The sequence below is a fragment of the Lissotriton helveticus genome, chromosome 3_1 (genome assembly GCF_964261635.1).
Source record: "Lissotriton helveticus chromosome 3_1, aLisHel1.1, whole genome shotgun sequence".
NCBI classification, from domain to species: domain Eukaryota; kingdom Metazoa; phylum Chordata; class Amphibia; order Caudata; family Salamandridae; genus Lissotriton; species Lissotriton helveticus.
The window spans coordinates 1,533,289,783-1,533,313,907 of record NC_136061.1 but is presented as its reverse complement, the minus strand read 5'-3'; the positions used below and the strand labels follow the sequence as shown (position 1 = coordinate 1,533,313,907).

The following is a 24,125-nucleotide window of genomic DNA, read 5'->3' as shown; positions in this document are numbered from 1 at the left end:
GTTCAGGGTGTAGAATCATTGTTTCGAGCCTGCATGATCTCAGAACAAATTATAATCTTGAATGACACTATTCAACAAACTACCTGTCTTGGATTAGCCAAAATCAAAGACTTAAATAAACCGTCTATTCCAAAACCAACAATGAACAGCAATAGCTCTGCAGATGAAGAGATAGACGTAAACTATGTATTAAACCAAAACAGAACAAATCCTGATTGGAAACAATGGTTAATCTGGCCCACAGATACTAATAACTGTCAAGACAGATTCCTGAACAAAACACAGGGGTTCACATTGACCAGGCCAGACCCTAGATATTCCCAAAGACAACACCCAGGGATAATCACCACCTACAGTGTGGGCAAACTCTGCCTTCAATGGCTACAAACTTCCACACTGACAGAAATTAAGCAACACCTAACTTCACTTACTGATGGTGCTGACTTGCGTGATTTCATTATGGGACCGCGCAAACAGCGTCAAAAAACGCTTCATAGCAGCCTCTATATATGCAGCTTACAACGAGGCCTGGAAGATAACTCAAATTGAGACAGCAGAAAGTATACGGGAAATTGACCGTATTAATTTGGAAAAATCGCTTTCTGTAGTGAACAATGGGTTAATGACTCTGTCCTCCAGAATTTTTTCATTGGACAGCATTGTGTCTTCAGCAATCGACATAATATGGCAAGACTTACTGTTGTTACAACACGGCCAGTCGCAATTGCGTTCTATTGTACAGCTTGGATGGACGTTACAAAATCTGCGTTCAGGCTATGTGCCGTGGCGTTTAATCAACACAACGTCACTATTCAATATCTTTAACCTTACTGATAAACAAATCAGTATGGCACAAAAGGGTGCTGATTATACAATCCTGAGCATTGAGAAACTCGAGAGATTACCATTGACAATGTCAGAACGACCTGTCATTGAATGGATAATACATGGGATAATTAATATTCCGATATCTGCTTTCAGGTTTCAATACTGCCAAAAATATATACAGGCTGGCATGTACGAAAAATTAGGAAAAGGGTACATTAAGTCAACATGGAACTTGCCCTATTCACATGCATGTGTCAGTAAAAAAGGGCAGAAAGTGTTTCTTAGTGGCAATAATTGTGCAATGTCACTAAGCGGTACACTTCTGTGTAATGGAATTAATTTGCATGGAGCCTGTGAAGGGAACTCAAATAACCTTTCATGTCACCAGCTAGGCACACCTGCATCACAGATAGAACCATTCTTTAAAAGACTCTATAACGGGAGTTACATCCTAATTGTGGATCGCAGATGTTGTAGTCTACAGCCCGGGGTTCCTTATCTCATAAGTACGACTGCGAAGGTCATGTGCTGTGGACGCTTATTGTTCCCCAGCTCCTTTCCAGACAGGGAGGCAAGGACATGGCCTAACTTGAAAATTACTTCTATTCGAATTGATACTTTAAGCAGAATGAAAACAGTGCTTCTTCAGACGCCGACCAGGCTCACGTCATCAAAAGAAACATATGATCTCCTAGTCGCAAGGACGACTGCAGAGATTCACTCATTGTTATCAACTAATTCCCCCATACATTTCGCAGAAATCCTGAATGAAATCTTAAATATTTCTGATACCAGTGGAGTCTCAAATGTATTTAAGACATTGTTTTCAGGGGCATTAACACCATTCAAAGCCATACTGGGTATTTTTCCAGACCTCGTCCATTCGATTTTTGGAGGAGTTCCCCTCATTTTGGGACTAATTGCAGGAATCCTATTCTTGGTCCTTATATTTCGTTATGGCAAACCATGTCACAGACAAAACACCTGCGACAAGGGAAGAAACAATCCGAGCCATTGGATACCGGGACCGGATATAAAAAATCCTGGGACTAACCCGGCTTAGAGACCTGAACATGACTTGGTTTCTTTCATTTCGACCGATATGGCAAAGGTGTGTTTTACCTGTATTAAGGTGCATGCTGTGCGGAGAAGAATGCGTGTTGGACACCTGTCTGACGCTACAATCGGATGCGCCAATGGATGCAGAAACATTGTTGGGTCCGGTAACGGCTCATGCATTGTGCTGCCCTCAACGGCTGCCAATCCTGATGACGGCATTCGTGGAAACTTTACCACTACGATTGAGGGGTAGTGAAGTTCAAGATGAAAGCAGCATCGATCAGGTACGACCTTCTGTCAACAATACTAATCAAAACGTCAATGGAGACAATCATGCACATGAATGCATGGTTACATCTTATTCCGAGTTAGTGGAACTCTCACAGGAAGCTGTTGACAGCTTTTTCGGCAGTCTCAATGATATGATGTTCTCACCAGAGCAGAAATAACGACTCTTGAGCAAGCTAGCACACGGCGTTCCCGACACCTTGAATTTGGCCTTCAACTTTAATAATAAAGTAGCAAGAACAATTTTTTCCTCCAGTTCACGGACAGCAATTTTTTTAGCAGCCCCAAAATATTTTTATAATTTTTTCGGGACACTTATCTTCTGCTTAAAGTAAGAACTATTCTTAGAGAACTAATTTCTATTTTTAGAAACTTCATAGACATTAGCTGCCCGCTGGTATGTTCATAAATATTTTTGAACTGTGATGAAGTGGTCTCGAACTTTTCTTCTGTATTAAGAGCCATTTCATGTGTAATTCTCATATTCAATTACTAATAATGTATACATATTCGTGATTATTTTAACATTATTCTACTGCTTGAGTGCATATAGTACATGTGACTATTTTTTTCCCGTATGTTACATAATTTCAAAATGCATTATGTGTATTTTGGGGTGGTAAGGTATACACGATACTCTACAGTATGTTTTACTATGCCTAGATTCGTAAATATGGCCATAGTTAGCGTGGAGTGGGTGTGATGTATTCCTATAGGTTCTGTATCGATCCCCCTATTCCTTACCCTATTCTGGTTAACAAACTAACTAGCAGCCATCCCATGATGCAGAAACCGTTATCTGATTAAGCCAGACCACGGCACAGGAGCGCGTTATCTGATTAGGTCATAACGGTTGCCATCTAATTAGGCAAGCAATATTCCTCCAGCCCCTGATAAGGCATACGGAGTTCTCAAAACAAATCAAACCTATGACAACCTGGGAAAATCCCTGCGGCCATTGTTTTGATTTCTCAAAGAACTTCAGTAAAAGAATGTGCTAACGACCAGCTCGTATGACATCCTTATTGACGTATCTATGTCCATCCTTACGTCAATCTCGGCACCTTACAGGTATAAATATTACCGACATTGCCTTAAGCAAACACACGCGGTGGTGACGAGATCGGAGCAGCGAGACTTGCCGAAGCCCAGCAGAGAGCGAAGCCCACTGGCGCTGCCCCGCCTTCCTGACGCGCTGAGAACGAGACGCTGCCTTTCTCCTGCCGAGAAATCCAGCTCCGGCGCTTCCGAGCAGCCCTTGCAGGCAGCTTGGAATATCGAGACCACAGACGAGAGATACCATCCCTCAACCATCCTAGATCTCAGGTACAGAACTGAATAACCCCTTGCAGAGAATTCTTGAGTCAGTCACTTGGCAAAACAAACTTAACTCAAACTGCTACTTTCTACTCCAGCCCACGTATTAGGCTTAGGTCAGGTACACCGGGGTAGGCGTGGTTAGAAGCACCAGTTGAGTACGATTAGTCGAATGTATATGTGTATGTATATATTTTATCCATTTTAAATAGCATATGGCTTAGAAACCATATCAATGCTTTTACAGTATTATTTCATAATTCTGCTTTTATTGTATGCACTTTACTTAACCATAAGTATTGCAATAATATCGATTCATTTCTCTTGTACGAGAAAAGAGACTGATCAATAAATAACATCTTTTATTGAACACGCCCGTCTCTTCCTTTTCTCTACAATCTTGTGAAACTAAGAATGCACGTACTGACTGAGTAAAATAAGTTGTCTTTTGTTTTCACACGACTCTAGAGATACACTCTTGATTAGGGGAGAGCAAAGTTGTCATGTTCTATGGTTGTCAGAAACTAAATCCCTTCTTGTCTATCCAGGGAGGTTCAACTCCTCCTTGCCTATTCGAGAAAGTTTCTAGTGAACTCTGAGCTAGCTGGCAAACCCAAAACTTTAAGTCTAATATCGACAGTAGAAGACCTAGTTAACGTCTGGTCTAGGTCTATACTATTGGAGGTATTATTCCAATGCGCAGAGCCTATTGGGATAATAGGAACTACACTACAGGACCATAACTTTACCTACTTTTTTCCAGAATCCTTCCACTCCAGCGGAAAGGTCTCTCAATTCCCTGGATGTCAGAAGGATGTTGAAATTCTACTTGGATAAGACCAAGGACATTCGTAGGTCAGACCAATTGTTTGTCAAATATGGGTCAGTCAGGACTGGTCTTGCCACCTTAAAACAGTCCATCTCTAGGTGGATTGTGTCCTGTATCCAGTTATGTTACCAGAAGGCTAACAAGACCTTGGGGGGTATGCCTAAGGCTCATTCTACCAGAGGCAAAGCAGCTACAACAGCTTTGCTTTGTAATGTTCCCATTGCAGAGATCTGCAGGGCTGCCACTTGGAAGTCGGTCCATATCTTTGCTAAGCATTACTGTCTGGACTCTGATGCCAGAGCAGATGCTCAGGTTGGGCAGGCTTCGTTGAGAAATCTGTTTGCACCGTAGTGGTGTTGTCTTTTTCCTCTGCCGCTGGATTGGTTGTTGGGATGGGCTTGCTATTCTATTCACTAGATTATGACTATACACAGAGATCCCCTACTACAGAAGGAGTAGTTTCTTACTTGTAACTCCAGTTCTGTAGTAGGGGTATCTCTGTTATAGTCATAAGCGCCCGCCCTCCTCCCCGGTGGAGAAAATGGTACTGTTTTGTATGCTACAGGCCTTGCTTTATACACCTTCAAAAAGAACTGAAAGTGAAAGGACTTTGGCTGTGCATCCTGGGATACCGAGGGTCTCTGGAGAGTTCCTTAAAGGCACGGTATCCCTTTTCAAGACACATAATGGCAGCCTATGGGGGCTTGTCTGTCCAACCCTTCCTCTCTATCATTTCAAGGATTTTGGGTGAAGGGGAGTTTTCCCTGTGAGGAAAACTTGGTAAATAATGTAAAAACGGACATGGCAGGCTATCCTTTTTCATGGTTTAGATGAAGTGGTGGCCTTTGTAGCCTTGTATATGTTAGGCTGCATTGTTTGTCTTAATTTTCTCTTAAGTGTCTATGCAGGACTGCAAAGAAGACAGCTTAAGAGATCATTTTTGATTGCTCCGGGGTCCACGCACATGGGCGGGACTATTCACTAGATTATGACTATAACAGAGATACCCCTACTACAGAACTAGAGTTACAGGTAAGAAACTACTCCTTCCTTTGTCTCATTCACATTACTTATGCTTGCCTTCCCCTTGAAACCATGCCCATGCATCTATACTGACCCTGACCCCAACACTGAGTATACCTATGGTTAGTTGCTAAATCCAGGTTCCAAGCACTAACTTGACACATACTTGGATAACCAGAATACAGGGATAGGAAGATAAAAAAAAAATCTGAAGATGCAAATACAGTTATAAGATGACCTGACCAATAGTGCAAAGATTACAGTGACATTGGCACAGGGAGAATGCCTTACACTTGGGACTGGGATAGGAAGACTATGTGTGTTACATAATGACTAAGAGCTTTCAGGACATCTTTTTTGCTACTCTACACCCAACCACTTCCCCTTGTGCCATTGCTTAAAATAATACCAAAGACAGGATTCAGTCTTGCGTCTCACCCAAGATGGACAGTGTATCAGCAGTGCGGTACATCAACCATTTTGGGGGTGACCAGATCCAAAGCCCTGTTAAACCTGACAAAAGACGTTTGGCAGCACTTGCTGTACCACCATGTGTCCGTTACAGTCTAGTACAGTGTTCTTCAATATGTGGTGGGCGCGATGCCATCCCATGGGGGGCACGACACCATCCTAAACTCTTACCATTGTTTCCCACGTCGCAAGTCGTTTTCTTTCCGGTATTTCGGTACCCATTTCAAATGGTAATTTTAGGTTGGCCTGCTCCGGAACAGCAGCCCAATTAACACATAGGAACGTCACCACTGACGTTCCACTAATAAGGCTGCAGCAGCATAGATGGCAGGAAGTGCCTCGAAATTTGCTTGCAAGTAACTGCTTCATACACCAACTTGTTCCTTCATTCCTGCTGTTTGTTTCGTGATTTTACCGCAGCGCAGTGTAATATATATTGTACACACTTTCTGTACTTAGTTATTGTTTAAGCTTGCCTTATCTTCATGAGCTCTGTGTGTTCATTCTGTTATTGGCATGTGCGCAATAGTTTTTATATGTGCATGCTGTGTAATTATTATTTAAACAAGCAATTGTTGAAAAAGCATTCTCGTGCTTCCAACCTCCTCCTTGAAGTATGAACGGTCTCAACTTACAGATCCCGTTTGGACTTCAAGGAGGAATGACGCACTCCAGTGGTAACTTCATTATACTTAAATAAATCATCAAATTATCTTCAAACCTGCTTCGCTGGATCTTCTTTATTTTGGCAAGAAGCACTTCATTTCACGCAGGAAAGAAGTTTTCGGGTCTCTTGGCGCCTTGGAAGATCACCAACAGGTAAGTGGAGTGGGCTTTTGTAATGGAATTTCACCCTAATATACTGCTGAGCCATTTAGTGCTGCCCAGTTTTCGATGGTGAGTGAGTAAGTCCTTCTCCTACCTCGCCGCCAAGACATGGAACTCCCTCCCCACCCACCTCCGCCTGACCCAGGACCACCTCGCCTTCAGGAAGCAACTCAAGACCTGGCTGTTCGAGCAGTAGCAGATCCCCCTCCCCCAGCGCCTTGAGACCCACTGGGTAAGTAGTGCGCTATATAAATGCGATGATTGATTGATTGATAAGTGAAGGGATGGGTGGATGTCAGAGTGGTTTACTGAAAGGGTGAATGGATGGATGAGAGAAAGGATGGATGGAGGAGAGAAAAGATAAATAGATGGATGGATGAGTGAAATGATGGATGAGTGAAATGATGGATGAGTGAAAGGGTGGATGGACGAATGAAAGGGTGGACGTAAGGATGGATGAGTGAGTGAAAGGGAGGGTAGATGAGTGAAGGAGTGAAAGGGTGGATGGATGAGAGAGTCTGGATGAGTGATAGGGTCATGAGTGGATGAGTAGATGGTTGGGTGGGTGGATGATGCCAAAGAGAAAGGGGGATGGAGAGAGAAAGGGAGGATGGATGGATGACTAAAAGGGTGAATGGGTGAGCGACTGGATGGATGGATGAGTAAGTGAAAGAATGGCTGGATGGGTGAAAGGGTAAATGGCTGGAAGGATGGATGAGTATACAGATGGATAGGGTTAGAGGGTGGATGGAGGGATGGATGGATGAGTGAAACGATGGATTGAAGGATATATGATGGATAGGTTTGCAAATGGTTGAATATGTGTGGCCAACAGATGGAAGGACATGGTGAAATGAATGAATGGTGAAAGACTGAATGATGGATGAAAGAATGATTACACCTTGTAGCCCCATTATCTTCAGAACATTGACTTTCACATTTATATGAGTCATTATCTTTATATATGTGTGAGATGTAAAGCACTCCAACACCCTGCCGTACATACTTGAGATGAGTAGCACTATAAAAGAAATAAAATACACATGAGGGACGGTCTATGCGAAGATGAGGGGCACCATTGGAGGGTGGTAGCAAGGCGGACTGGCCGCACCGAGTATCAGGCGTTTTTCTGAGAGGCTGGAAAGGTGGGGGCAGGTTTGTTACTGGGGTCTGATACTGCAAAGTTCCTTATATATCCAGCATTCTTTAGGCACCAATAAAAGTGGCATCAAATATTCAGGTGTGGTTCACCAGGGTCTGGCGACTAATGTACCTGCTGGAAGATTGAGTTTTGAGATGTGTAATAAGCCTCTGTCATACAACCACACCCACTCACAAACCTGCAATTAGCCTAACACACTTACTGTGTTGGACATTATTTGCCGGATAGTGCCCGGGATATGACGGTGGCGGTCGGTTATGTGGTGGACGAGATTCCAGAAATTTGTGTCATCAGGTGGCGGGGGGCCAACATTTAAAAAAAATCAGCTGGGGAGGCTCAGTCTACAAACGTTTGAAGACCTCTGGTCTAGTATCTTCCCTGTAAAGCACATTGGGTGGCAGATTGGCACTACTGTCATCTCCTTGATGCAAGTCTCTAGAAGCTGGATCCGGGGGGTCTTCTCCAGGTTGTCTGGCAGGTATGGCCCCTTCTCAGTGGGCCTGTTGGACTCCTGTGTGGACCATTTCAACTGGACCCCATGGCTTTCTCAACAGATACCTTCCTTCAAGATTGGACACCTGAGGGGCTATGCGTTTCCCGTTTTCAATGATAACCAGGGTCTCAGCTCAAGTGAGTACCTGTGGGCAGGTATATGCCACAGCACATTTAGGAAGAGCGATGACAAAGGTGCTGGACTACGTTAAACAAGCAATGTTCTTACTAGGTATCTTGGTTCACAATAATAACAAAGAATAATACTATAACTAACAATAACTTATTCCAGCACTTTTATCATCGCTCTTCCTAAACGTGCTGTGGCATATGCCTGCCTACAGGTACTCATTTGAGGTGGTCCTGGTCACTCTTTTCTGGAGATCTCAAGTTTGGTCCTCAGTTCTGATGGAACGTTCTTCGTATTCTCCAATCCTTCTGCCCCGGTTTCAATCGCTTCTTCTCGACCCCAATCACACACCTCACCGGTTGGTGACTGACAGCTCCCAATGCCTGTTGGCATGGCGGATTACAGGCAACAATGACACATCCCGGTCCTTTTGAGATACATTGAGAACCTCTTGTCCAAAGCCTGGGCAGACAACACTGTCAAGCGGTATAGAATGGCTTGGATGAGCTGGTGTGTACAACGAGACTTGTATCCCATGGTTGCAGATGTAGTCCAGAGTCTCAATTTTTTGTCTGACCTCAATTTGGAAGCATTGGTTTACTAATCAAGTACTCCTGACGAATTGGTTAGCAGCTGCCACAAAGGCAGTCAGTGGAATATTTGTGAAATAAAATTTACTGATGCAGTGAAAAAATCCATCAAACGGAAGACCCTGTGCTTTACCCCAAACTGCCATTGTGTCTGATATACTTGGCTGTATACCTACATTTTCAGTTCTGGAGATCCACGCGCATCTTAGTACTTTTATCCCAGATTTGAGCAGCTTCGAGATTATTCCACTCTTTCCAGCGCTTCATTTCATAGTTCTAACATTAAGGTCGAACAGTTATGGACCACCATGTTTGCCCCTTTTTGGGTTTCGCCTGCCGAAGGCTGCGCTCTGCGCAGCTCTTCAGCGCAGGTGAAATCCTATGTCGTCAATAAGGACTCCTGGAACGTCCCCCGGCTCTCATTGGCTAGCTCCATAAATGGAGGCTAGCCATTGAGTGCCGGATCTGTCCATCAAGGCTGGACCAGATTCGGGGGCGTTCCGGAGATTTTTTCCCAGGGCGGAGTTACGTTTTTTCCCGTTCCCTCCCCTTTCACTGAAAGTGAATTCAGAAGCGCTGTCCTCTCCCGCCCCCTCCCGCCGTCCGTCCCGCTCCCTCCCTGTGCCTTTCCGCCCCCCCTCGCTGTCCTGGCAATGTTTCCGGCCGTTTCCGGCCGTCCGTGTCCTCTCCCGCCCCCTCCCTGTGCCTTTCCGCCCCCCCTCGCTGTCCTGGCAATGTTTCCGGCCGTTTCCGGCCGTCCGTGTCCTCTCCCGCCTCCTCCCTGTGCCTTTCCGCCCCCCCTCGCTGTCCTGGCAATGTTTCCGGCCGTTTCCGGCCGTCCGTGTCCTCTCCCGCCCCCTCCCTGTGCCTTTCCGCCCCCCCTCGCTGTCCTGGCAATGTTTCCGGCCGTTTCCGGCCGTCCGTGTCCTCTCCCGCCCCCTCCCTGTGCCTTTCCGCCCCCCCTCGCTGTCCTGGCAATGTTTCCGGCCGTTTCCGGCCGTCCGTGTCCTCTCCCTGTGCCTTTCCGCCCCCCCCAGTACAGCTCAGAGTCCTGGCTGGTTCCGGTGCACATTGGCTTGAAGCGCCAAGGCAGGGTGAGAGCAGCGAATTCGCACTGCAAGTGGGACTGAAGCAGTGTAGCCACCTGCCGTCACTGCCTGTGTTCACTTCATGACTCTTAACACAAGACTTTTTTGTGTGCGCGAGAGTGTGTGAGAGGCAAGGGGGCGGACGGTCTGGCAGCTCGTTTCAGTGGGGGATGATTTATCTGGAGGAACATTGAGGAGGAAGAAAGGACGGCGACGCCAAGGAACGGACACCCCCCTTGTCAAGCCCCCCGACACTCAGCCGCCGCCTGGGGGCCGCAGTAGGGAGCATGCTGATCTTGCTCTTCTGGATTTTGACTCTCTCGGACACTCTGTCTCAAGGTAGGACCTGAACTTCTGCCATCTTTTGTGCGGGGCTGTGCTTTGTGCTCGAGTCTGGGCGACGTCCCCGCTGCCCGGCTGGGGGTAGAAAAGGCAGTGGGTGCCCCCGGTAAAGGGGGGGGTATGGAGTGTGGGGAGAGAGCCTGTGGTCTCTGAGTTCCTGTGTTTCCACTAGAAGTGCCCCGCATCATGTGCTCGGTGTTAGATACGAGCTGAGACAGCCACAGAAGTTCACACCGATGTCTGGGCGCACATCGCTTGGGGCCGCCTTCAGTGCGCTGAGAGTGTGTTTAGAGCCTAGAGGAGGGGGTAGGAGCAGCAACGTGTCTGACACCCAAGTCACTTATTTACAGATCTGTTGTTGGGGGAATTGTATCCGGGCTTAGGGGGGTATATATGGATTGGGGAGGTCAGAATGTTCCTAAAATGCAGCATTTCTGCTGTTAAGTTGTTTGATGGAGGGAGTGATGTTCCACTTCCAGGAGACTTCAGTGTGTGCCCAGAATGATCGTCTCTGTGCGTTAGATCCGTTTGGTGGCGGGGGGTCACTCGGACCAATGGAACTCGAGAAAGGGGCATGTTGTGCCAGTTTTCAAGATTTCGTGCTTCCCTTATTGTGCGGGTGCCAGGCTCGGGCGGGCTCCCTAGAAGAGGCCCCATGAGGGTCCAGCGGTCAGTCCTGGTTCTCCGAGGCAGTTCGGGTCTTTGATATTGCCTCCCCGCTTCCTGTGTCTTTTGGGTGGGAGGAGGCGAGGTGGCAGGCCACGACAGGGTCTGAAACAGAGCGGTGTTGCCTTTACACGTGAAACTTTGCATCTCTTTTGCACGGCGATCACTGATGGGATAGGAGATGGAGTCAACGTTTGCTTTTGTAATTTGTTCACTTGTAATTTTCTCCTCATGTATCACTACTGTTGCTATTGTGAAGCGCTCGGACACCTTCGGGTAAAGTCCGCGCTATATAAAAACGCATAAAAAAAGGAAATAAAAAAACCCAGAAAAAAACACTGCTGATATTCCCCCACCGGTGTCGCCGGCACAGGTGTGGCGTCCTGCATGCGGCCTGCAAGGAGGAACGCTAGAAGCCAGCTGCGCTGCATTAAAGGTACATGCAGATCGGAGACCTCAGTCCGGCCTACTCCCTGGGTGCAGGCCGCTCCAGGTCCGTGCCCAAGCTGCACCCAGTCAGGAAGTGGCAACTGCCCCAGAGCAGCAAGCGGCCCCTCCCCTACCTAAAGGAGTGAGCAATCCCAGGAGTCTGGAGCAACTGCGGGAACAAGGTGTGGGAGAGTATCCTTAGCGTCCAGGGAGAGGTAGTGAATTTACCCACCGGAGTGCGCACAGCCCCCGGATACAAGCAGTTGCATATAGCCTTCCGCGCCCGGTAGGGGCACCTGCATCCCCAGCCAGCGCAGCCAAGGCGTCCGAAGCAGCAGTGGCCATAAACCGCAGCTTCAGCAGGTCGCAGAACCTGCGCTTCCTGGAGAGTAACAGCACCGTGGAGGTGAAGAGTAAGGTGAGTGGGTTCAGCTCTCAATTGCACTGAGGTACTGGTACTCTCTTTCCGTGCAGCTCCTGCAGTCTGGAGACTGGAGGCTGCGGTGTAAATTATACCTGGGAATCCCTGGAATGTCAGGTGCCGGGGCATCTAGTACCAGCTCTCTTTCCCCACTTTGGACCTAACCCCTTCCATATGCGCCTCTGTGACAGGACACAGCAGAGCTGGAGACTAAGATCTCAACATTCTGTATGTTTCTACATTGTTATTTGCAAAGTATCAGTTTGCTTGATAAAGTTCATTGAATAGTGGGGTCTGGCCATATTTGTTACTTGCTTGTGTTCCTGGAGTACACGGTTTCTCAATTTCATTTTGCACAACATAGGCTGTTGCTCAAACATGGAACAGAAGATTGATTGGTGGATATACTTGCCTTTTGTCCACAACCCATTTCTTTGTTAGTAGCTCCGGCCGCTTTACTAAGTCACTTTTTTTGGGTATACTAAGTCTACAGATTTACAATTCACTGTTGTTGCTGTAGGATGAGCGTGTGGGTGGCGGTGGTGTTACCAGTCTCAGTTCGCAAGTCACTGCTGTCTGTGCATCCTCTGCACTGTGAAACATTTGCATCGCTGTACTTGCATGTATGGGAATCTGCTGTTTGGTTCAGGTTTAAGTCTTATGTCCCTCACACAAAATTACCACAAACACAATCCATTTAAGATGGAATCGATCCTGTATTCTAACTTTTTTCACCGCCTCTCACGGGCCACATCAGTGTTAGTTTTCACACGCTGTATTCTTATGGCTCTGGCTATTACTTTCCCAAACAAATTTAATGCAATACTAGTGCATTGCCCGCCTTGTGTAACATGCTGGTGCATTGCAGGAAGGTGTCATATGTTCTCCATTCAGAGTAGGCACGTTTAATGTTTACTTTAGGGACGTCTGGTAGATGCACTTGTGTGTGTGTGTGTGTGTGACCCCGTGTGTGAGAAGGCTATGCACAAGGTATTGGATGGCATGGATACTTGTGGCATTGTCCCTTGTTTAGTGTGTGTATATGTGAGGGTGCGCACATGGCACCTGACTGTGTGAGTAGGACGTGCAAAGGGTTATGAGGGTTGCATCTGTTGTGTGCTATGTGAGAGGGTGTGCACATGGCACTAGACGGTGTGAGGAAGCGTGCAAAGTGTTGTTGGGGTTGTATCACTTATTTGATGTATTAGAGGATGTTTCACACAGCACTGGTTGGAGTGAGTAGGACATGCAGCTGGTTCTGGAGGCTCTATACCCAGTGCTTAATTTGATCCAGTGGTTTCCAGTGCTTGACATGGGCACTTAATTTATCAACACCGGCACATCTGACAGTCTGCAACATGGCAGCGCTCATTGTCTAATTTAGAGATGAGCACACGTTGTTTCTTATTTCAATAGAGCAGACCTTAGAAATAACTAATACCTGCCACCCAAGCCACTCTTACAGTTGTGGAGACCCGGAATAGTCCTAATTGTCTCACTTGTAAGAGCGTGGTGGTTAGTAATTGCGTTGGTACTGTCACTGAAAGAGCAGGCAGGGGCAATGGGAGGTGCAAGCTGCAGTGGCCTCCTGATGAAGGCCCTGGCACTTACTTATTTAACAAATTTAGCACCGTCTATCCCTCATCTGGCGCGTGAGAGGGTGTGCACAGGGTGCCCTATGGTGAGTTTTTGAGGCTTTGCCCCTCGTCTGGTGTGTGTGTGCGCAGGTCACTAGATGGAGTAGGTCAATGAAAGGGTTATGAGGGCTGTACCCCAGGTCTAGTGTGCGCGCAAAGTGCACTGGCTATTGTGAACTGGGCACGTATGGGGTTTTGAAGGCTGTATCCCTTGTTGGGTATGTAAGAGGGTGTGCACAGGGTACTGGAAGATGTGAGGGGCTGTACACAAGCTTCTGGGGGGCTGTACTCCTCCTCTGGTGATGGGGAGGGTGTGCACATGGCTTTAGATGGTGTGAGGAGGCTTTGCAGAGAGTTCTGGATGGCGTGTTGCTCACCTGTTGATTTGATTTGGGTATTAAGGTGGTACTGGGTGGTGTGAAGGCATGCATTGCAGACACATCTGGAGGATGTACGTAGAGCGTATCCATTGTGTAGGCTGCGAGAGTAAGCTATTGGCATTGTAAATGACAAAATGCCATTTATTTATCTGTTTTCAAAACCAACTCAAATAAAAATGTTGTCATTAACAATGCCAATAGCTCAGAAAGGGCAGAAAGGGGGCGGCAGGGCAGTGCAGGGGAGGGAAAGAAGGAAGGAGGAGGGCAGAAAGAAGGGGAGAGGAGGAGGCCACGAGAGGGAGACAGACAGGGGAGGTTGGAATGAATTGCTCGTCCTGCCAGCTGGAAGGCTCGGCTCCCTGAAAGTTTTCATGGTGTCCTTTCGCTTGTCTTCTATCGGAGCGGACCCTCAAGGTGACTTCTGGCCCGCCCCACCGGCTCCGCGGCAGTGCACACGCCCCTTAGCCCCGGCACCGACCTGCCAGTCGGGCTCCCCGGATGTGGCTCGAGCGCTGTGCCCGGCTTCCCACCTGCTCTCCCGGGTCCGAAGGCGCCTCAAAGCCTTGTTCATCTAGGCTGCATCACATTGTTGCCAGGCTTCAAACCTCCGATTGCCACAAGTCTTACTGTATTTAACCAGCTTGTCTTGCTTTTGCCCAGTTCTTCTCTTAGATACTTTATTCTCTGCGTGGGTTTATTTCGGGTGACGCGCGCTGCTGCGTATCTCCCCTCGTAGCTTGGACCAGCCCGTGGGTTGCAGGTTATATATTTTTTTAATAGAATTTCTATTCTGACTGCCACCGACCCTCCGTTTTCTTTAAACTGGATTTATTTCAAAGATTTCCGGTGGAATGCACGTTCGCTAATCGCCACCCTCAGCCCCTGGCACGGAGCGTCCCAGGGAGTGCCCGGACCTCCTCGTCGCTTCAGTGGCTATCAGTCTGGGGCGGGAAGGCTGGCTGCAGTGCTATGGAGTGCTAGAGAGTGCCTAGGGAGTGCTAGAGAGTGCAGAGTGCCTAGGGAGTGCTAGAGCGCGCAGAGTGACTAGGGAGTGCTAGAGAGTGCAGAGTGACTAGTGAGTGCTAGTGAGTGCTAGTGAGTGCTAGAGAGTGCAGAGTGACTAGGGAGTGCTAGAGAGTGCAGAGTGACTAGGGAGTGCTAGAGAATGCAGAGTGACTAGTGAGTGCTAGGGACTGCAGAGAGACTGCTAGGGAGTGCTAGGGAGTGCAGAGTGACTGCAGAATGCTAGGGAGTGCAGAGTGGCTGCCGAGATTAACCTAATGGCAATGTAAATGACAATGCCATTTATTTATCTGTTTTCAAAACCAACACATAAATACAAATTTTGTCATTTACAATGCCAATAGCTCTAACTTTTCCAAAGGCGAAACCATTGCATTGTAAATGCTTGTTTTCAGTACTGATGTTAAAAGCTTTCCAGCACTTCAAGTCTCTCCTCAATCACCCTCTGGAAACTTCTTAGTGTTATCGTCGTCAACCCCCTAATGGCGAACCAGTATTACTTGCTGCGCAACATTGGGATTAAGCATTGTGCTATAATGTCTCCCTCCCAACAAATTGATGCATGTTTTGGCCACTTACTTTACCTACTGTATCAACGTTTGGACATCGTTTTTATCCATCTAAAGCCAATCTAGGTATTACCCTAGCTGCCTGGAATTATGTCTAGTTCCAGTAGTTTGCCTCATCCACAAATATCGTTCTCCTCATTTTATTGCCAATAAAGGTGCTCTTGAAACTGTTGGTAGTCCCGACTTTCCACCCCACCGTCACCCTCCGGCAAAACAACCTTTTCATATCGACTTTCACCTCAATGGCTTGAAAACCAATGTCATTCATACCTTAAATCACTTCATCCATTTCTATGCCGAATCACATAATGGCTGTTTACCATACTTCCTGCAGTTGTTAGCAAAGCATGTTGCACTATTTAGTATGTATCCCAAACTTCCACACCTGTCATTCCTAACCATGATTTTGCTACTATTCTCACCCACATTAATCTTCTGTTGTGTGCTTTTTTTTTTTTTTTATCACATCGAAAACCTTTTATCCTGGTAGTTTCACCCATATTGCTGAATCGCTTTGATCCACCCTAAAGTATGTTCCATGTCTCAAGTAGTGCAGTTGGGATTCGATGCCAAAAGTATCTCTTGCACCATTTTGCATTGCTGGTGCATGGTACCAATTGGATTCTCATTAACAAGTTTTTAAATGTACATGTGTGGGACATGTCCCTTATGCAGCGTAATTATATGGGATTTGGAAGGCAATCCATGTTAGTTTCTGGAAACAAGGTGAAGGGGAACAGGCCCGCAGCAAGCGACAAACCAAGAAATACTGAACGGTCACTGAATGGGGAAACAGCCATTACAATGTGCCCCTTACCATGCATAACTTTTACCGTGCATATGCCTTTACCATGAATTTTGTTGTAAAGGCATGAATAGTAGAGCCATATGTGTTGTAAAGGTAAGCGAATATATAATAGAGAAAATATTTTTATAAAGGGTTTAGGGTAATTCTAGGGTTTTGGGTGCATATGGATTTCTGGGTGGCATGGGTAAATTAGGGGGCGGTATGGGGTCGTAGGAAGGCGATGTGTATTTATAATATATATATATATATATATATATATATATATATATATATATACACACACACACACTTCTAAATATTTGTGTGAAAATAAACAAAATATATGCATATATTGAAACAGATGTATTCAAGAAAGGTGTTTGTACTGAACTTTTTTTGGCAAGGATGTGCCTTTACCATGCATGTTTTTATCACATGACTTTTACAGGAAAATATAAACCCTTTACTTATGTATATGTAGGGTTTATACTTACATGTGTTGTACAGGTCTATGCACTGTAAGTGTGGCAATGTTACATGTAAAATTGAGGGAGCGAAAATTGTTCAAAGTATGCCTTACCTAATTTCTTGAGTGGGAAGCTCCAGATGTGATTCGACAGGAAGGGTTCGATTGGGGCTATTGGAAACAAATGCTTTCCCAGATGTAAACACTAAGGGGGTTATTTACTACGTTTTTGAGCCGTGATTGTATCACTAAAGTGACTCAAAGCAGCACAATCTATTTTACCCTAATTTACTTTCATAACAGAAAAGTAACGTGAAGCAGCGCATTTCACTACTTCGCGTTACTTTGCGCCATGGGTGGGGTGGGGGCGTGCGTGCCAAGGGCAGTGCACGAACGTTCCCATGCAACCACTCAAGGTTTCTCAAGCTAAACCCACTTTACTAAACACAGTAGATTGGGTTCAGCGGGAGAAATGCTTTCATTTCTCCTTTCTTTCCGACGTTGCATGCATGCTGCACTGTGCAGCACGCATACAAGTCGGAAAAGCTTTCCCTCATGTCTAGGCATTGAATTTTGTACAGAAGGATACCCTTCCTGTACAAAATCTATGCTTCAATCACTCACCCTGGCGCTAAGGTGTCTGGGTGGCGCAAGATGAAAAGAGCAATCTCTTTGAAAACATGGCACTCTCCTGCTTCCTCCATGTCGGGGGCTGCGGTGCGTGAATTTTTCGTAAATCTCCCCCTAAATGATTACATCAGAGGTGCAAGGTCATCCAGCTGGGCTGCAAGCAGACACTTACCCGTAGATAGTGGAAAAGATGGCGAGAAGAACGTAACAAACTCTTCAATGTACGGTTGTGGTATGGTAAGACAAAGCTTGGAAAGGTCGGTAAAAGGCAAGGATGTCTTGAGTTATAAACAGCGAAATAAATTGTGGCTTCAATTCTTCTAAATGTAAAGTGGTGTGTCCTGAATTTGTGAGAGAATGGTCATGGATGGGCGACTAGTTTGTGTGAATAGATCCAATCCAAGGCATGTTCGAACACGCTTCTTCCAGTTAAGCAGAATCCTACTCTACTCGGTATGCTGCAGATGTTGAGAAAAATAAAGGTGCTACAAGTAGGGAAGGAGGGTGGCATATCCCCATCATGCTTTTTTCTTGTGCCAACAGGGTTGTGGTACTAAACCCAGTTGCATCCTCAACTTTCAGTATCTTGTTACTTGTGGATAAGGAACAAGCAATTCGTTAGTGTCTGCATCAGACACCTTCCTGACCTATAGTGGTCTGCAATTTTGAGTGTCCGCTTATACAGCGATAGAAAGAAAAAAAATAAGCAATGAAATGGTCACGTCTTTGAATGTTAGAGTTTAATATTTTTCGTGCAAACTCGTTTTGGTCTTTCCTTTTTGTAGCATTCGCTTGCAATATATACATAATTTACTAGTGTAAAGCTTACCAGAGCACTGCATATGGATTTTGCCAATACTTGTTTTGGGGGGGGAAAAAAGCTTTGAACCCTCAATTCCTCACCCACCGCAAAATAGAACAGAGAGCCCCAATGTGTCTACCCCGCAGACCTGAGGCATGGCAGGACGGCGCTATTTACACACTAGTACCTTTTTTTCTCCAAATAATGGCAGGATGCCAAATGTAGCTCGATACAGAATACACAATGCAGATGGACAGAAAATTGCAGATAGAGGGTAAAGTAAAAGAAAGAAAAGTGTATGGAGGGCATCAATTGGATAAGATGCATAGTCGTAACCGGGTGTAGATGGTGACGGGCAGCACGAGTAAGCCGAATCAGTGTAGCTAACACTAAAGCAAGACTGGGGGGTGGCGATAAGAGGCAGTAGATTGCAGCAACACGGAGAAAGTTACGCGCAATAGGATTGGTGGGAGAGAAACGCCCAGTCGATGCAGTAATCGGAACTACAACAACCCGAGTGAGTAGAGTACAGAAGAGACCAAAGCAGAAATGCGGGAAGCACGCTTAAACCAAAGGGGGTGGTGGGGGTGCGGGCGAAGAGGAGAAATTAGAGAAAGGAGTACAGAAACGGAAATAAAGGATATGTCGAGAAAGCAATTTAAGGTGCTTTTTAGAGTGAAGCAAATACTATCTCATGAGGGAAGGGGGGCGTGAAATGTATAAAGGCGCGATAGTAGGTTATGAAGAGTACGCGATATAAGGAAAGATGCCCCCAAAAATAATACGGCAGCGTTGGGCAGACCCAAGAGAAAATCAGAACGTGAAACAGGCAAACAAAATCAGAATGGTCAGGGTACAACACAAAGGTATCTGGTGAAAAGTGATGGAATATAAAGGCGACAAACGAGACATGGTGGTAGAAAAGAAACCGATTGAGACAAAGCGGTGCAGCGAAAATGAGCTACAATAGAAAATAGTGTACCATACAATGCGTGTCTGATAAAATTAAGCAATACATTAGGAAATTGCATATTAAAAAACATGTCATAAAAGTCGCAGCGCATGGACACAAGACACATTAAATGACACTATATTCTCGTAACTTTTAATTCCTCTCACGCTAGTAAGTTAGCTCTTTCGTGAAGAGTTGGGTGGCCCTTAAAAGGGCCTTTGGGTCTTTGTTTTAGCCGTTTTTCTCCGCGGGGTCTTTAGTACTCTTGGCTCTGCTGGGAGCTCTTCTTGCCTTTGCCCTTGCTCGGAGAGGGTGCAGCCGCCGCTGCGGTCTTCTTGGGCAGCAGCACGGCCTGGATGTTGGGCAGTACACCGCCCTGTGCGATGGTGACGCCGCCCAGCAGCTTGTTGAGCTCCTCGTCGTTGCGCACGGCCAGCTGCAGGTGGCGGGGGATGATGCGGGTTTTCTTGTTGTCGCGCGCCGCGTTACCGGCCAGCTCCAGGATCTCAGCCGTTAGGTACTCGAGGACGGCGGCCAGGTAGACGGGCGCGCCGGCGCCCACGCGCTCGGCGTAGTTGCCCTTGCGGAGCAAGCGATGAACACGGCCAACGGGAAACTGCAGGCCAGCGCGGGAGGAGCGGGTCTTGGACTTGGCGCGGGCCTTGCCACTGGTCTTGCCGCGTCCGGACATGATGACGATTCTGGGGCGAGGCTACGAAACTGAAGAAACCGACTGAAAATGGAGCTTTTTTTTTTACCAGCCTGTTTCTTGTCTTCTCCTGTCAGATACCTTCTGACAGTGGTGAGTTTTTGGATACCGAGGCAATAGCCTCATTACTCCATATTCGTTTGGAATTTTGTAGTCGCTGTTTAGGTTGTCTTATTGGTGTGTGACGCTTTGTCACAGTTGAGGTTGCATCACATGGTCAGCTCAGTGATGGGCCGCGGGTAGCGGTCAGTAGTGTTTGCAGAATTGTCAGCATGTTTCCTTCGAGAGTCTCGTCTTTGTCCGTGTAGATCCTTCTGTTAGTGTTGAGGTTTGGGTGCCTGCCGCGGCTAATGCCAGCCGGCAGTGAGCGGGTTTTAGGTGCTTGCCGAGGCTGTTATGCCATCAGGGCAGCGGTGAGTTTTGCGTATCTGCCGGCGTTTGCCTTCAGGCAGTAATGAGTTTTTGGATGCTGCGTTGCTGTTTCAGCTTCGCAAGGTTAGCGCTTCAATGGGACGCGGATAGCGGTCAAATGGGTTTGTAGCGATATCTGCAAGTTTCCGGATCAGTGGGTTTTCTTTTTGATCCAGTCCTTTGTAGAATGTCCTGTTGAGTTTGAGGAGATGGTCGTCCAGCATCTCGATGCCTAGGTCTCTGTGGAGGTCTGCTGTTCGTGTGAACATGGGAGCACCTGCTGCAATCCGTAAGGCCTTGCTCTGAAGTATTTGTAGGTCCTTCCGCAGCTGTGGGCGGCAGCCACTCCAAACTGGTGAAGCGTATGTCATAGTTGGTCGAATTATTGCGGTGATTACTCGCACCTTGCTCTGCATGGGCATCGACTTAGACTTCAGGAGTGGGTATAATGCAGCCAGTTTGGATGCTGCTTTCTGGCAGGTCTTCTCTATGTGGTTTCTCCAGCTGAGTTTAGAGTCCAGAGTCACCCCCAGGTAGGAGCTGCTGTTTTCCCATTTGACCTCATCCCCATTGAGGAGGATCTGTGGGTGTTTCCTGTTCAGCTTCCTGGTAAATAAGGTTGCTGTGGTTTTGCTTGTGTTCAGGGTGATCTGCCAGTCGCTGTACCATTCGGAGAGTCTGCAAAGCGATGCCTCCAGGTTCTTCGCCACTTCTTTGTCACTGAAGGATTGGGAGATGACTGCAACATCATCCGCGTAAAGGGCAAGATCAGTCTTCTTTAGGTCAGTGGGTATGTCGTTTGTGAATATGTTGAAGAGGAATGGTCCTAGGATTGACCCCTGAGGCACTCCAGCTAGAATTGGGCGCGGTGATGAACATTCTTCTCGCACCGCCACGTGAAAGGTCCGTTCTGTCAGGTAGCTGGTCAGCAACTTGACCAGGTAGCTGGGAAACTTGAGCTTGATAAGTTTGTAGAGCAGGCCCTCATGCCATACTCGGTCAAATGCTTTGGCTACATCCAGAAAGACTACTCCAGTAGACTTGTTGATGTTGAATCCGTGGCTGATGATGTCCACCACTCTGAGGAGTTGGTGATTTGTTGAGTGGTCTTTCCGGAACCCAAACTGTTCTTTGGCAAGTAGGTTGTTGCTTGTCGCGAAGTCAACGAGACGGGCAAGGATAACTTTTTCGAAGAGTTTTGATAGGCCAGATAGCAGACTTATGGGGCGGTAGTTTGCAGGGTCTCGCAGTGGTTTCCCAGCCTTGGGGAATACGACGACTCTTGCTTCTTTCCAGGCGTTTGGGAAATACTGGTGCTGCATGCACGCGTTAAATATCTCAGCAAGGTGATCCACTGCGTTATCTGGGAGCATCTTGATGGCTTGGTTGACTATTCCGTCCTTCCCTGGTGCCTTGCCGTTTTTCAGTGTTTTTGCCAGGGCCAGTAATTCGCCCATTGAGCATTCCTCAATGTGTGCAGTTTCTGTTTCCGGTGGGTGCTCCTGGTGATGCATGGCGACCTCTTGCTCAACTTCTGTTGCCAGTTTGCTTGCCTGGTTGGGCCTGAAGGATTCCTCCAGCGTGTCAGCGAAGACCTCAGCCTTATCCCTGTTGCTGCATGCCAGGTGAGTCTTCCCTTGGATCGGTGGGTTTGGTTCCTTCTTCCCAGTCAGGCGTCGGGTCATTCTCCAGAGAGAGTTGTCTGAGTCCTTTAGGTTAGCTGTAGCTGCTTCCCATTTTTCACCTCTGTGCTGGCTTATTTGTATCTTCAGCTGCCTTGTCAGCTCATTATACTTCTTCAGCAGGTCGGGGGTGCGGTTCCTCTGCCACTCTCTGCGGGCTCTGTTCTTTTCAGCTATTGACTGCTTGATGCCCTTTGGGAGATCGTAGATAGAGCATCGTTGGAGTTTCTGCTCTGGAGTGCTGCGCGCAATAGCTGTGTGGATTGAGGCTGTGAGGTGGTGGACTGCCTGGTCAATGTCTTCAATGCTGCGTAGGGGACCAGGGACCAGTGTCTCCTCCAGGCATCTCTTGTATAGGCACCAGTCCGCCTTCTTGAAGTTGTGCCTGGTGCCCTGTTGCTGGTCTTCAAGTACGTCTCCAACTGTGATCAACACTGGGTTGTGGTCGGATGTCAGCGCTGTTAGGGTTTCAAGCTCCATAGACTGGGAGAGATTCTTCATGACCACAATGTCCAGAACATCCGGTTTGTGCAGTGCAGATCCTGGATAGTGTGTTGGTTGAGTTGGGCCGGCCACTACGAAGTCCTCCTTCTTTGAGTGGGCAAGTAGGGCGTGTCCTTTGCTGTTTCCCGTCCGAGAGTTCCAGCATTTGTGCTTAGCATTGAGGTCACCTCCAATTAGTGTTGGGATGCTGGGGTCCAATAAAGCATCCAGGTCCTTTGGGGCTAGCTTGCCTGGGGGTGAGTAGGCAGCAATCAGCCGCAGCGGGCCTGCAGATGTCTGGATCTGTATGCCAGTTGCTTCAATGCTCCCGACTGGTGGTAGGGAGATCTCGTGGTGCTTCACTTTTGTGCTGACTATCACCGCTGTTCCTCCGCCCTTGGCTCCGGTGGTGCGATCTGTGCGGTATACCCTGTGGTTTGCTATGTTGAGCTTCTGGCTTCCTTGGAGGTGGGTCTCGGAAATAAGCGCTATATCCATGTCCATGGTTTCCATCAGGTGCAGGAGTTCTGCAGTTTTCTTCTGAATGCCATTAGCATTCCACATCACGAAGAGAGAGTTTCTTTTAGATTTTGCTGCCATTGCTGGTGTTTTCTTCGCCCTGGAAAAGTCCGGCGATAAGGTTCGCCACCATTGTCACCATTGGGTGGATGTTCAGGTCTGCGACTGTTTTTGCAATCTTCGCGATGAGTTCTTGCCAGTTGATGGCTGAGCCTAACTCACAGGATGGTGCTGGGGTGGTCGCTGATGCTGGGGCGGTAGGTGATGCTGGGGCGGTAGGTGGCGCTGGGCTGTCCTGCTTGGGTTTAGTTGTGTCTGCGTATGATCTTCCATCCACACGCGCGCTGCTATGGCTGTTGGTTGGATTTCCATTTGGGATCCTGTGTGCCATTGCGGGTCTGTGAGTATTCCTTGGCCCCTGACCCGTCGTTGTCGAGTGTGGGGAAGTCGTTTGTGGTTGTGGGGGTTGGCGCTGGCCTTCCTTCTTTGCCTTCTGGAGGTAGGGGCAGCCGCGGTAGCTTGCTGGATGTGGTCCTGCGCAGTTGGCGCATTTTGCTGGTTCGGTTTCCCGGTTCCTAGTGCATTGGTTGGAGGTGTGCTCTCCTCCACAGCGTACGCACTTTGGCTTCTGCTTGCAGAAGGCAGAGGTGTGCCCCAAGCGCTGGCAGTTGTAACACATGATTGGTCCTCGTTTCCCTCTAGGTGCTTCTGTGGTGATGACGCAGCCGCAGAGACGTGTGACTCCCGAGAGGTCAGCTGGCTTCCCATCGTGGCTCGCTGACAGGGTCACAACGAAGAGGGGAAATTTCTTGTTCTTATCCGCTGGAGAGGTAATCTGCGCAATATTTTTGACTGGAAGGCCTAGGTCAGATAAATCCCCAGAGATGTGTTCAAGCGATGCGTTTGTTGGGAGCCCCCGTATTACAAAGCGCTGGGCTTTTGCAGTGGTCATTGGGAAGGTGTAATACTCCATTTTCTGGGCGGTAAATATGTCGGTCAAGCACCTGTAGTCCTCTGGGGTGGTGAGCATGATCTTGGCATGGTCCTGCCTGGGCTTGATTGTGTAGGGGGAGGCGCAGTATTCATCCAGTATCCCCACCAGGGCCTTGTGG

At 47.5% G+C, this 24,125-nt stretch overlaps 1 protein-coding gene across 1 annotated transcript; it reads right to left on the bottom strand.

Annotated features, from left to right (window-relative positions):
* Window positions 1-18,196: 18,196 nt before the first annotated feature.
* Window positions 18,197-19,937, bottom strand: LOC144823575 (histone H2A). Its single transcript, XM_078682194.1, has one exon. It carries the CDS (start codon window positions 19,898-19,900, stop codon window positions 19,466-19,468), a length of 435 nt encoding a protein of 144 aa, XP_078538320.1. The 5' UTR covers window positions 19,901-19,937; the 3' UTR covers window positions 18,197-19,465.
* Between the last annotated feature and the right edge of the window lie 4,188 nt (window positions 19,938-24,125).